The following is a 13,478-nucleotide window of genomic DNA, read 5'->3' on the forward strand; positions in this document are numbered from 1 at the left end:
GCACAAGAAAGGCTAGTGAGCCCTCTGGACCTCTTGCCATATCAAGACATAAGGCACTGGTAGAACTTTACAAGAAAAAACATCCAACCCCATCAAAAAATGGAGAGAAGACATGAACAGTAACTTTCTCAAAGTAGAAGTTCAAAAGGCACATGGAAAAGTGCTCTATTTCACTAATCATCAGGGAGATGCAAATCAAAACGATGAAAAGTCATCTCACACCACATAAAGTGGCACACATCCAAAAGAACAACTAGTGCTGATGCATATGTGGGGAGAAAGGTGCTCTCCTTCGTTGTTGGTGGGACAGCTGACTGTTCCTGCCTTTTTGGAAAACAATATGGACATTCCTCAAAAAACTAGAAATTGAGCTCCCATTTGACCCAACAATTCTGGGAATATTTCCTGGGGCCCCCAAAACACAGCAGAACACCACCCGCACTTCTATGTTCATTTTATCACTATTCGCGATAGCCAGAACCAGGAAACAATCTGTGTGCCTGAGAACAGACAACTGGATTAAAGAACTATGGTACATCAGTACAGTGGAATACTACACAGCTGTTAGGAAAAAATGAAGTAATGAAATTTGCTTATAAATGGATGACAGGAAGAGTATCATGCTGCGTGAAATGAGTCAGAAGGAAAGGGCAGGGATGGAGCGATGGTACAGTGGGTAGGCCATTTGCCTTACACGCAGCTGTCCTGGATTCAATCCCCGGCATTCCATATGGTCTCCTCCCCTCCCCCCCCCACCTCCCCAGTACATCCAGGAGTAATTCCTGAGTGCAGAGCCAAGAGTAACCCCTGAGCACCACTAAAAAGCAAAATAAATAAAAATCAGATTCCCCCCTTTTTTTTTAAAAAAAAAGGGGGGGTGGGCATATACAGATATAGAATGAACGCATTCATTTGTGGGATATTAAAAATATATATAGTATGAGACTAATATCCAAGGCCAGGAGAAACAGGAACCAAGAGGACAGGTCAGTGGTTGGAAGCTCAAGTGTATGGGGAGGAAAAAGGCAGTTAGAAGGGACCAGTATAACAACAATAGTTAGATATGATCACTCTGGACAAGAACTAAGTGTTGAGAGTAGGTAAAAGGGTACACGTGATAATCTTTCAGTATCTGTATTGCAAACTATACTGCCCAAAAGGGGAGGGTTGAGGGAGGGTGGGGAAGATAGAAGGGGTGGGAGAAGGAGAGAGGAAGAAACTTGCCTGCCGGTGGGAAGGGGGGAGGGAAACTGGGAAGTTGGTGGTGGGGAATGTATACCTGTGAAGGGATGAGTGTTGGAACATTATATTACTGAACCCCGATCATGAACAGCCTTTTAACTGTGTACCTCACTGCGATTAGATTAAAAAGTTACAGAAAAAGAAAGTTGCCAAATGGGATTTCAAAAAAAGAAAAAAAATGACAGGTGTTGTTTCTGAAAATGAGTGAATAGTGGGGAGAAAATTGTACTGAAGGAGTAGAAAGAATAGGGAAATTGGAAGTATGGTGTAGGATCTCGTAAACATTTCTAGTAATAAATTTTTTCAAGGACAAATCCCCTCCCCCATTTTTATTGAGTCACCATGGTTTACATGGTTTATATACTGCTAATGATAGTTTTGTGCATGTAACGTCCCTCCACTACAGCTACCACCAGTGTCTGCTTGCTTCACTTTTCCAATATCCTAGGCACCCCCTCGTCTCCCCCCTTGCTCAGAGAAAGGTCAGTTCTATATACTGAATCAAGTTCTGTGCCTTTGGATATTTATTATTCTCTTACTATGTTTTGTTTTTTTAAAAACATTTTTATTTTAAAAGGTAGTCCACAATATTTGATTACATTTAATATTCTAACACCAATCCCACCACCATTACACTTTCCCACCACCACATTTGGGATGTTTCCATCCCAGGCCCCAATCCTTGTCTCAGAGCACAACCGAAGTAATATATTTTATATTGTCTGTTATGAAAAGCTGGAAATGCTACAAAAAAGTATCCAGAGAGGAAACAGTATCCATAGAGGAAACAGTGTGAAGATTGTTCTATTTTAGCAGGAATCATTAAGACATTCCTTAGGATATCACTAATATGTTGTTAAAGGTTGAGTGATATGAGCTTTCGTATATATATCTGAAACTATTTATATATGCATATTTCCCTCTTGATTGGTTGCCTTCTATTTGTACCCCATCATATGTGGTATGGTACTCTTGGAGAATGGGTAGGGAGTGTTTTATAATGTGTCATGTGGCCGCACAAGGTCCAGGAATATGTTCACTTGTGCCTGAGGCTTGGCTTGAGCTTGTGGGGAGTGGCCTTGAGCATGGTTGAGTTGTGGAGGTTTTCAACTTCCGGGGATGGGTCCTTTGGTGCTCCGAGTGAAACAGCCTGGCGTAAGGGTCGGTGGCATGGCTGTAGGGGGCGTCATGTTGCTGACGTCTGGGAGAAAAAGCCATGCGATCTTTATATCCTATATATCGGAGGGGAGATCACTCTATGTCTGTCTCTTCTAATTGACTTCGCTCACAGTATCTTCTAGTTCCATTCATATAGTGGCAAAATGTATGATTTGTTTTTTCTAATAGTTGAGTAGCATTACAATGTGTATATACCACAGTTTCTTTACCTAGCTATTGTTCTTGGTTATTTGGGTTATTTCCAGATTTTGGCTATCATTAATAGTGCTGAAATGAACACAAATGAAAACATCTTTGTCTTTGAAATGTGTTTTTGGATCCTTAAGATGGGTGCCATGAAGTGAAATTACTAGGTCATTGGGTACCTCAAATCTTCATTTCTGAAAAGTGTCATTTGTTTTCCAAAGAGGTTAAACTAGTTGACATTCCCACCAACAGTGGATAGGATTTATTTTTTCCCACCATCATGCCAGCACTGGTTGTATTTGTTCTTTTTGTTTGATTTGATTCTAGGGGCCACTACTGACTGTGGCCAGGGATCACTACTGACAAGTTTTGGGGTATCAATGGGATACCCCCTATAGATGCCAGAGTTTAAACCTGGGTCAGCCACATGCAAATGGCCTACTGGCTGAATCATCTCTCCACCCTGATTTTGTTCTTTTTTTTAATGTATGCCATCTCATTGGTGTGAAGTGATAATTATGTAACTGTTCTATTTTCATTTTCCTGATGGCAAATCACATAGTGTTTAAATCGTAATGGTAGAGTGGAAGAAGAGCCGTATTCTAACTTACATTTTGTTTATATTAAACTGTCAAGGGGTGATGATGGAATCAGAAACACCATCTCATAAGATGGTGTACTCTACAAGAGAGTTTACTGAACTGAATGGCAGTGAAAGCAGTAGTAATGTGGTTGTGTTCTAGATGAATTTAAAAATGGAATTATTAGGGGTTTTTTTTGTTTCTGTTATTTTGTTTTTGAGATGTGAATATGAGGAATGTATGAGAGAAAAGGCAGAAAGAAGTTAATGAGCAAGATTTTTATCCCAAGCATGTAATATGCTGTATATTAATCGGACATTAATAGTAGAAGTTCGAGAGTAGACATTTTGAAGTGATAAGTATACAGTAGCATTGAGTCATTGGACTGGATTAGAGATCATCAGAGAAATGAGTTCACATAAGTAGGACCATGATAGCCGAGCTCTGGACTCCTCCATTCCTTAAGGAATAAGGGAGAACAGAAGGAACAGAAGGGAGAATGGTAAGCCACAGCTATCTTCAAGGTAAAATGAAAACTTGTAGAGTGCTATGTCTAGAGCCCAAGCAAAGTGGGTATTTCAAAGGAAGGGGCATGATCAACAATGTCAAATTATAGTTTTAAGTTGAAGGGAGGGAGAGGGATAAGATAATGATGAAAGTTGGTATTGGATTCAGTAGCAAGGATATCACTGGTTTTGGTGAACAATTCTGGTAACAAGAGTGGTCATTAAACTAGACTGGAGTACGTTTTAGAATGAAAAAAAAACAGATTCTAGAGAAAGTTTAGGTACCTCTTTTGAGAAATTCTACTGTAAAGGAGGCCAGAAAATATGATAATTAATGAAGTTAGACATTTTTATAACCATGAGAGAAGTACTAGCAAGTTTCTGTGCTGGTTTTAATATGCCCTGGTAATTGATATACAAAAGGACAGGAAAATTTCTATATTTTATTAAGAGAAACAGATTGGTGTCTTTTAAAATAGAGCAGAATTTGTCTTAGAAAGGAGTATGGTTAATACTGCTAGTTAAAGAAATAAAGCAAACGTATATGAGAATGGATGCCTGTAGGTGGCCACATAAAACACAGTCAAGGTCATCAGTTGAGAAGTGAGAGTGGAAGTAGGAGATTGAAGAGGAAAGATTTTGTCAAGTTTAGAAAAGTGAATGTACTAGGAAAATATTTTTGTTGAGTCAGTGGGATTTCTTGAAGATTTTTTTTCTTCTTTTTTTTTTTCTTTCTTGGGTCACACCCAGTAATGCTCAGGGGTTATTTCTGACTCAGCACTCAGGTTGTGCTCGGAGGACCAGTGGAATGCCAGGGATCGAACCCATGTGGGCCAGGTATAAGGCAAACACCCTATCTTTGTAGTATCACTCCAGCCCCTTCTTGATGAATTTAATGGGAGGCCAATTGGCACAATTTTGTTTTTATGAAACAGTTTTCAGCTCTTTTGATTTAGTCATGGAAATAGGTGAATGGAGTGTATTCAACTCATAAGTTTGTGGTTTCATCAGACATGTAGGACACAGAAAATGATATATTTATTCTGGAACAAACACAGTCGATATTTTCCTAAGTAGTTTTGTTTTTGCATGCTGCATGATTTCTGGCATAGCTGTCTGCCAATATAGCCCCAAAGCAGCCAGTTAATAAAGTGAATGCCCATGTTGTAGTCCTATAAAACTGTTAAAATAAGCTGCAAACCTTTGCTGTTGCTCACTGATCCTGATGTTAAAAAGTGAGGTCAATAGGCTATGGAGCTTAAGATTTTATGAAAGGAAGGGCAGCCATGGAAACGATCAGGATTGGGAAAAAATAGATCAGTGGCACGGTATCTCACTAAACTGTTTCCTGTGCTGCGTGCCCTTTTACCCTCCTTCTTGAGTATAGTTTTCTTTCTGCCTGATACGGTCCTTTAGATGTCATCTTTCTATTATATCTGTACCTTTACTTCCTCTGTAGTGCTACTAACATGCAGAAGATTCTCAGTAAATGCTGAAAATTGAAAATTATACACTTCAGTGTATGGTAGGTAAAATGGTTTCAAATTTAGGAGGATTATGAAAATTTAATTTCAGATTGTTCCACACAGTAGCCAATTCTAGAGTTGAACACAGTGATACTCAACTTTTTTTTCTGCTTCAGTTACCTATCTGATATTGTTCACAAGAACAGGGTAAGGTAGTACTCTGTTTCTCTTTCCTACTTGGTACTTAGTTGGAATTCCCTTCTTTCTCTCCACTGATCTTGGATTGGTGTCTTTATGCTGCTGAGAATGGATGTTTAAGCATATGACCTGCAATAAACTTGTGAGTATGGTAACTCGCTGCCTTATAAGTTACTGTTTTCTTTCAGTTAATTTTACAAGTGGTTTTCAACTAATTGTACATTATAAGATAATGAGTGGAACTTCTTTGTAGATATTTGTCGAATGTCTAGTTCATCTTTTCATAATATAGTTGAAGGAAATGAAACCTGGAGAGATTTAGTTACTTGCTTACATTGCATACATGAGTTAGCAAAGCTAGATTTAAAAATTCACATATTTAGCTCCTAGTCTAATACTTACTCTCCTGCCACTCTATTCTTACTGATAGGACATGAGGAAATTCTCAAACCAGAAAAATAAAATTTTAGAAGCTTTATTATTCTAAAATCATATTAGTCATCAGTACTGTTTAGATAGGGTTGGGAATCATAACAGTGTTGAAATGGTTATATTTTTTTTCCATAAAGTTACTGGTAAAAAAGGTCTGGTAGATTATTTTACTCTTATGTCTATATTCAGAATTAAGTCTTGCCCCATTAAAGTTGAACGCATGAAACTTTAATGTGTATAAATAATTGTATGGTTTACACTGATGTGAATATTTTTTTAACATTAGTTTTTAATCTTGTTTTTTTTTTCTTTTCTTTTTTTTTTGAATAAACTCAGAAAGATGAAGTCTATCTTAATCTGGTGCTGGACTATGTTCCGGAAACAGTATACAGAGTTGCCAGACATTATAGTCGAGCCAAACAGACGCTCCCTGTGATCTATGTCAAGGTACGTAAAAATGTAGCATCTCTTAGAGTTCTCAGAGTCAGAGAGAGTGAGTTTTAGCTATTTATTGCATCTAAAACCAAGGGATAAAACTGTGAAGATTTTGCCAGCCTTCATTCAAATTTTGTAGTTTTACAGTTGTGAAACCATCACCTTTTAAACTTTGATTTTTAGATATATCCACATTATTGTCATCCCTGCCACTTCATGGTCCCCAGAGTACCTCTGGAAGTGACCCCCAAATGCAGGTCCAGGAATCGCTCCTGAGGATCCGTCCCTGAGTGTGGTCCAAACCGCCCTCCTTCTCATCCTCCAGAAATTGTCATTTTGTGACAAATTATTACTTTTTCCTTCTAGTGTTGGGAATTGAACCCAGTTCTCATGCTTTCAAGGCATGTGCTTTACAGATCTGCCATATCCCCAACCTAATGACAAGTGAATCTTTTAACAATTACGGATTTTATTCTGTTACTATATTACTTTATTTTGCCACAGACTGAAATAAGAGCAAGCATATCATGTAAATGTCAAAATCAATTTCAGTGTTACATTGCCATTTATAGATACAGTTATGGTGTCTGCTGCTGATGTTCAAACTCAGATAACATGAAATAATCACAACCTGCATTAAAGTGTTAATTTTGGTGAAAAATAGCAATATCATCTTTTACTTGATAGAATTTATATTAGAATGGAGCGATAGCACAGCGGGTAGGGCGTTCGCCTTACACGCGGCCAACATGGCCGACCCGAGTTCGATTCCTCCGCCCCTCTTGGAGAGCCCGGCAAGCTACCGAGAGTATTCGATATGCCAGACACAGTAACAACAAAGTCTCCAGTGGAGACGTTACTGGGCCCGCTTGAGCGAATCGACGATCAACGGGAGGGCCTTTACCTTTACCTTGAGCAAAGAATGTAATCAGCATAATTCTGAGAAAAATTGTGATTAGAAACATTAATTCTAGAGCATTGTAAAAATGAACGTGGAGTTAAGTTAGAGTTTTTAAGATATCTAAATATATTTTGTTATGTTTTATCCATAATAGAAATAACTGAAAGTGATTGTGATTTAGAAATGCTAACACTAAGTTGTATCTTTTACTTAATATTTGCAATGGTTAAACTTACAGTTATAAAATGAGTACCATGGCAAGACTTCAGTAGCTAGATGATTTTAGCAATGAGTTCATAATTTCTATTGAATTCATTACTAGAGATGTAAAATTCTGACTTTTGTAATTTTACTTGTTTGAGAACTTGGTTAAATTGGTCTAATAGGAACTAAAAACAGTTTTAGTTTTAGTTTTGTTTTGGTGCCACTACTGGTGGTGCTCAGGAATCATTCCTGGTGGACTTGGTGGACCCCATACGGGATGCTGGAGAATCAAATTTGCGTCAACTGTGTGCAAGGCAAATGCCCTATCCTCTGGACTATCCCACTGGCCTCTAAAAACAGCTTTTTTACTATCTATTTGCTAATTTTATGGTTTAAAATAGTAGGTTCCTATTTACTGTAACCAGCACAATAATTCCTCAGCTCCCTAAATCTGGAGTAATTTTTGAGTTTTTCACTTGTGATCTTAGTTATGAGTGGTGATGATATCATTTTACCTGTTTGTGGCTTAATTATTGCCAGTTCAGAACACTGACACATTTTATGAAGCAGAAAAGCCTCTAAATTTAGGTACTAAATACCAAGTCTCACAATGGAGGAAACATTACTGGTGTCCGCTCAAGCAAATCGATGAACAACGGGAGGACAGTGCTACAATGCAATCATTTTATATTCCTGTATAACCAAGTTTGCATCCAGATTTCTTGGTTGAAAAGTGCAAGTGGAAAGGTTCTCTGAGAAGCCCTGATCTAGACCACCTTTTACTCCCTGGTTCTTTCATTTTGATATGTCACATGCTAGTTTTCATCTGCAAATATTTCAGCTGCATATGCATCTAGATAAATGCTTTTCTTTAAAAAATGAAATCAAAGAGTTGAAGATGTCAAAGCTGTACAAAACATGTCTTTTATGCATAAGACCTAAGTTTCATCCCTGGCATCACTTGCTTTCCTTCTCCCTGGAGCCTCCAGGTGTACACCTGGTGTTCCTGAGTAGCTCTATAAATGTATTAGCTATGGATTTTATAGGAGTTAAGAGTGTTTGCTTTTTAGGGCTGAGTGCTTTCCTAAGAATATAATATCTTTCTTCATGTGTGTAACTGGAGCGATAGCACAGCAGGTAGGGCATTTGCCTTGCACGCAGCCAACATGGCCAACCCGAGTTCAAGTCCTCCGCCCCTCTCAGAGAGCACGGCAAGGTACTGAGAATATCTTGCCTGCCGGCAAAGCCTGGCAAGCTACCCGTGACGTACTCGATATACCAAACACGGTAACAAGTCTCAGAATGTTACTGGGCCTGCTCAAGCAAATCGATGAACAACGGGAGGACAGTTACAGTGAGAGTGATGTGTATAATATGGCTTGTGCCTCTTGATGCTCCTTGACAAAATTCATTAATTCACTGGGGGTTTGTGTTGATATTCTGTTGTTGTTTCTTTGAAATTTTTAAGTTGGGATACTTCCATAAAGAGAAACTTAAAGTTTCCTTATTTTAACTACCTATCTTTTTTTTTTTTTTCACCTTTTTGGGTCACACCCAGTGATGCTCAGCAGTTACTCCTGGCTCTGCACTCAGGAATTATTCCTGGCAGTGCATGAAGTACCATATGGGATTTTGGGAATCAAACCTGAGTTGGCTGCATGCAAGGCAAATGCTCTAGCCTCTATACTATCGCTTCAGCCCCTTAACTGCTTAATGTCATTTTTATAAAAAGAACTTATATGTTTTGATTTGCTTATCAAATTTATTTCATGCCATCCTGCAGAGGTGAGCAGTTAAGGTTTTTATTTTTGCTCTTGTGTTTTGATGTCAGGTCAGACACTTGCAGTGTTTATGCATACTCAAGTTTTGGTGCACCCGGGATGGGACAGTGCTCTTATTGCATCTTTGGGGATTACATCTGTGTTGCTGCTGGGGATTGGATAGCTGGGTGGGGAGCTACTAGGGGTAGAATTTGTGGCCTTTTTAGAACCTGCACATTTACCAGGAGGTACATTCCCAGGTCCACTTGGATGTTTGTTTTAAAATCTTCTTTGTCTTTTTTTTTCCCCCTGCTTTTTGGGTCATGCCCAGCAAACATCCTACCCACTGTACTATCGATCCGGCCCCCTTTAAAAGCTTCTTGAATAAGTCAATAATCTTTCATTATTTTCTGGCTTTGTAGCATGACAATATTCTAGATTCACATCTACATTTCTTCCCCAGACCTGGAATCAGTCTTTTCTTACAGGAGACTTTTATTTAAGTGAAAAATGATATTTAAAAACTACAGTATGGTTTTTAGTGATGATAATTACTATAGAGTTGGTTACTGTTTCTGGGGTTTTTTTTAGTGGGCAGAGTTAGAAAATATGAAGATAACTATTTCAAAGGACAGATGCGTTTTTGTAAAATCTGAAAGTGTATGTAATATATACATAAGTTTATATTGATATTTTCAATTAGAAATAAGACATACGGACAGAGAGATGGTATGGGGGTAAAGTGCACATGACCAATATAAGTTCAATACCTGGCACAGCGCATGGTCTTCTGAGCACCTTCAGGTATGGCTCCCTCATAATACAAATATATATATGTATATATATTTAAAAATATAAGGGGGAGTGATCTTGTCTACCTTCATTTCCATTCTCCTACACTAAAAGTTCCACCTTTTCTTGACAGTGTGATTATTTGTTATGTCTCACACTGTAGTCCTAGGATAGTGATACTGGTATGTCCACTGTTAACTGAAGATAACTTAAGGTCTTGTGGCTTGCTTTATTCCCAGGGTGTATCCCGTTGGAGTGAACAGTCAAAATTCTGTTTCAGAGAAACAGTGAATGATTTTTTACAATGTGATCTTGCTTCTTGGGATTTTTCTTTCTTTTTACTTTTTATTAGAGGTTACATTTAAGAATTTTTTATTTTGGTGTTTTTTTTTTTTTGGTCTTTTTGGGTCACACTCAGTGATACCCAGGGGTTATTCCTCGCTTGCAAGTACTCCTGGCAGTGCTTCGGGGACCATATGGGATGCTGGGGATTGAACCCAGGCCAGCTATAATCAAGGCAAAGGCTCTACCTACTGTACTTTTATTCTGACCCTCAGCAGTCAAATAACTGTAACTGTTTCATTTTTGATAGTGCCAGGGAATCAAACTTAGGTTTTACGCATGCAGAGTATCGTTGTGCTGCACCTCCACCTTAAGTTAAAAGTTACAACCCTCGACCTTATTCTTTCCCAGAGTTAAATATATTTTTAAAATTTTACAGCTGATCTTAACACTTTCAAATAAGCAAATATGTATTAATTGACTTCATCTAACTACTTTTTTTTATTTAAATACTTGCATATTGGGGCCGGAGCGATAGCACAGTGGGTAGGACGTTTGTCTTGCACGCGGGCGACCTGGGTTCGATCCCCGGCATCCCATATGGTCCCCCAAGCACCGCCAGGAGTAATTCCTGAGTGTATAGCCAGGAATAACCCTGAGCATCGCTGGGTGTGACCCAAAAAGCAAAAACTAAATAAATAGTTGCATATTATGTGTAGATTCCTCTACCTCATTCTTAAAATTTTACCCTGGAGATTATTCTATATTTATATAGATAAACAGATGAAGATAGTTTTTCCTTCCTTTTTATTGTATGTTTGTATCCTGTCTCGTTCGTTATCGGAATTAACCAGACAAAGCAATAGCAAAGCGATAGGGCGTTTGCTTTGCACGCAGCCAACATGGCCGACCCGAGTTCGATTCCTCCGCCCCTCTCGGAGAGCCTGGCAAGCTCCCCGTGACGTATTCGATATGCCAGACACAGTAACAACAAGTCTCCAATGGAGACGTTACTGGGCCCGCTCAAGCAAATCGATGATCAATGGGAGGGCCTTTTTATTATCCTGATTAATTGGCATGTAAACTGTTAGGAACCATATTTTCATTTCACTGAAGTTGTATATTGTTCCAAATAAGGTTGTTGTAATGGATTTTATGCTCTTTTCTTCCTTTCCCTGCCTCCCCCCCACTCTTCCTTCCTCTCTCCTTCCTTCCTTCCTTCCTTCCCTCCTTTTCCCTTTCCTCTATTTAGATGAAATTTTTGGCATCCTATATTTTTCCCATTTTTGTAGTATTGTTTTTATTAATTATCCTCTTTTTAAAAGTTTTATTTTTTTAAGTCACCATTATTTACAAAGTTATTCATAGTTGAGTTCCAGTTATACAGTGTTCCAGCACTAATCTCACTACATAGTATCCACTTCCCTCCACCACTGTCCCTAGGTTCCCTCTTGACAGGCACATTTTTCAGTTTGGTTGTTGTAGTTTGGTTATGCTGCTTGCTTTCAGTGTTATTGACTCTATGGCTTATATGCATATACATATATATTATATATACATATATATATATTCAGCACCCTCTACCCCACTGATGTGCCCTAGAACCCTCACCCCTACCCCTGTTACTTCATGTGCACCTTCTTACTTCTCTTCTTTATATTTTATATCCTTCCTTCCTTGTTACTCTCTTTACTGTACTCTAGGGTCAAGAGTGAGAAGACAGTTGGGTGGCCAATAAGCACATGAAAAATTCTCATCATCACTTGTTATCAAAGAAATTCAAATCAAGATAATGCTATAGCATCGCACAGCGGTGATAATGGCACATATCAAAAAGAAAAAAAAACTAAGAATAATTTGTGCTGATGCAGATGTGACAAAAATAGAACTCTCACTGATGGTGGAAATGTTATCTTGTTCATCACCTACAGAAAACAGTATGGATCTTTAATAGAAAAGTAATAATTGAACAACTATATTAACCTGCAGCCCCTTTTTTGTATCTGCTCCCAGAACACAAAAGCGTTGTTCAAAAGAATATATGCACACCATCTTTTATTGCAGCATTCAGAACAGTAGCTGGGATATATATGGAAAGTGCACTATACATAAACAATGGAATACTATGGAGGTCCAAGCAACATGCAGTCATGCAACATGGATGGAACTGGAGAATATAATTCAAATAAAATAAGTCAGTAGGACAAAAACAGGATGATCTCACTTAGCTGTGATATATGAAATAACAGAATGAGGGGAAAACAAGGCAGTGTGTGTGGGGGGCATCCTATATATTTATTTGGTGGGTATATCTGAGTGGTGTTTTAGATACTGCACAGGAAATCTGGTCATCCTTCCTGGTGATTTTTGGCCAGCCTGTCTGGCAGTTCAATCCAAGGGCCCAAAAATGTGGTGCTGCTTAATTAAGCCCTGTGCTATTGGGGATTACTTGGTCCATTCCAGTAGTGCTCAGGGGCCTTGAGCATTACATCCTGCCATGCAGAGGGCACCGTGTGCCAGGAATCTATTTGGGATTGGCTGCATGAGAAGCATGCATCTTAAGTCCCGTACTATCTCTCTGACCCCTGCCATCTTATTTTTTTTTTAAAAAAAGTTGGTGTACCATGAAAACTCTAACACTTCTTTTCCCACTTGTGCAAAAATAGGATAGTTCTTTTTATATAACCACAGATCTTTCAGAATAGAGCTACTGTCCTTAAACATTATTCTTTGAGGTCACAGATCTGTCCTTATGTTTATGTACTTGAAAAGGTAAAAGTAACTGGCAAATTGTTTTGTTGTAGAAAATCTTGAATTGGGAGAGAGAAAAAAGTGATAAATACATAAAACTTGTCTTTACAAACCTCAGTCAAAACCTTTGGAGAATATATGTTACCAAGATAGAACAGTTCTTTGTGACTGTTAAAGTTGCTTTTTCTGAAATAGTTCAGTATGTTCTTTAGACCTTATTCCTTCTCACCTCTTTTGAGAGTCCTTACTAACGCTTCTTCAGTACTGTTCATTCTTTACTAACCCTTTTTTATGCTGTTCGCTTAGGAGTTTAAAAGTTTTTGAGTGCCTGGGCTTCTGTGATAAAGAATGTTTTATAACTGAGTAGTCTCTAGAATATAACTGAAACATAGCCACAGGTGAAAACACTGGACTTGAGGTCAATTTGGTAACTTTTTTTACTATATTTGAATTGTATTCAAACTACTCATTTGGGCCTTGATCACCTTTCCTGTACAATGTGTATTCTCATAGAATGATTGCAAGAATTAAATTGGAAAAATATACTTGATAGGGAAATGCTG

At 38.3% G+C, this 13,478-nt stretch overlaps 1 protein-coding gene across 2 annotated transcripts in view; it reads left to right on the plus strand.

The window, feature by feature from the left end:
• Positions 1–13,478, plus strand: part of GSK3B (glycogen synthase kinase 3 beta) — a 192,587-nt gene that overhangs the window by 107,918 nt on the left and 71,191 nt on the right. For both annotated transcript variants that reach the window (XM_056109321.1, XM_056109322.1), the window contains exon 4: positions 6,127–6,237. In XM_056109321.1, coding sequence (XP_055965296.1) covers positions 6,127–6,237 — 111 coding nt within the window. The remainder of the gene's footprint in view (positions 1–6,126; positions 6,238–13,478) is intronic.

Source organism: Sorex fumeus, unplaced genomic scaffold (assembly GCF_029834395.1).
Source record: "Sorex fumeus unplaced genomic scaffold, SorFum_2.1 ptg000265l, whole genome shotgun sequence".
Classification (NCBI taxonomy): domain Eukaryota; kingdom Metazoa; phylum Chordata; class Mammalia; order Eulipotyphla; family Soricidae; genus Sorex; species Sorex fumeus.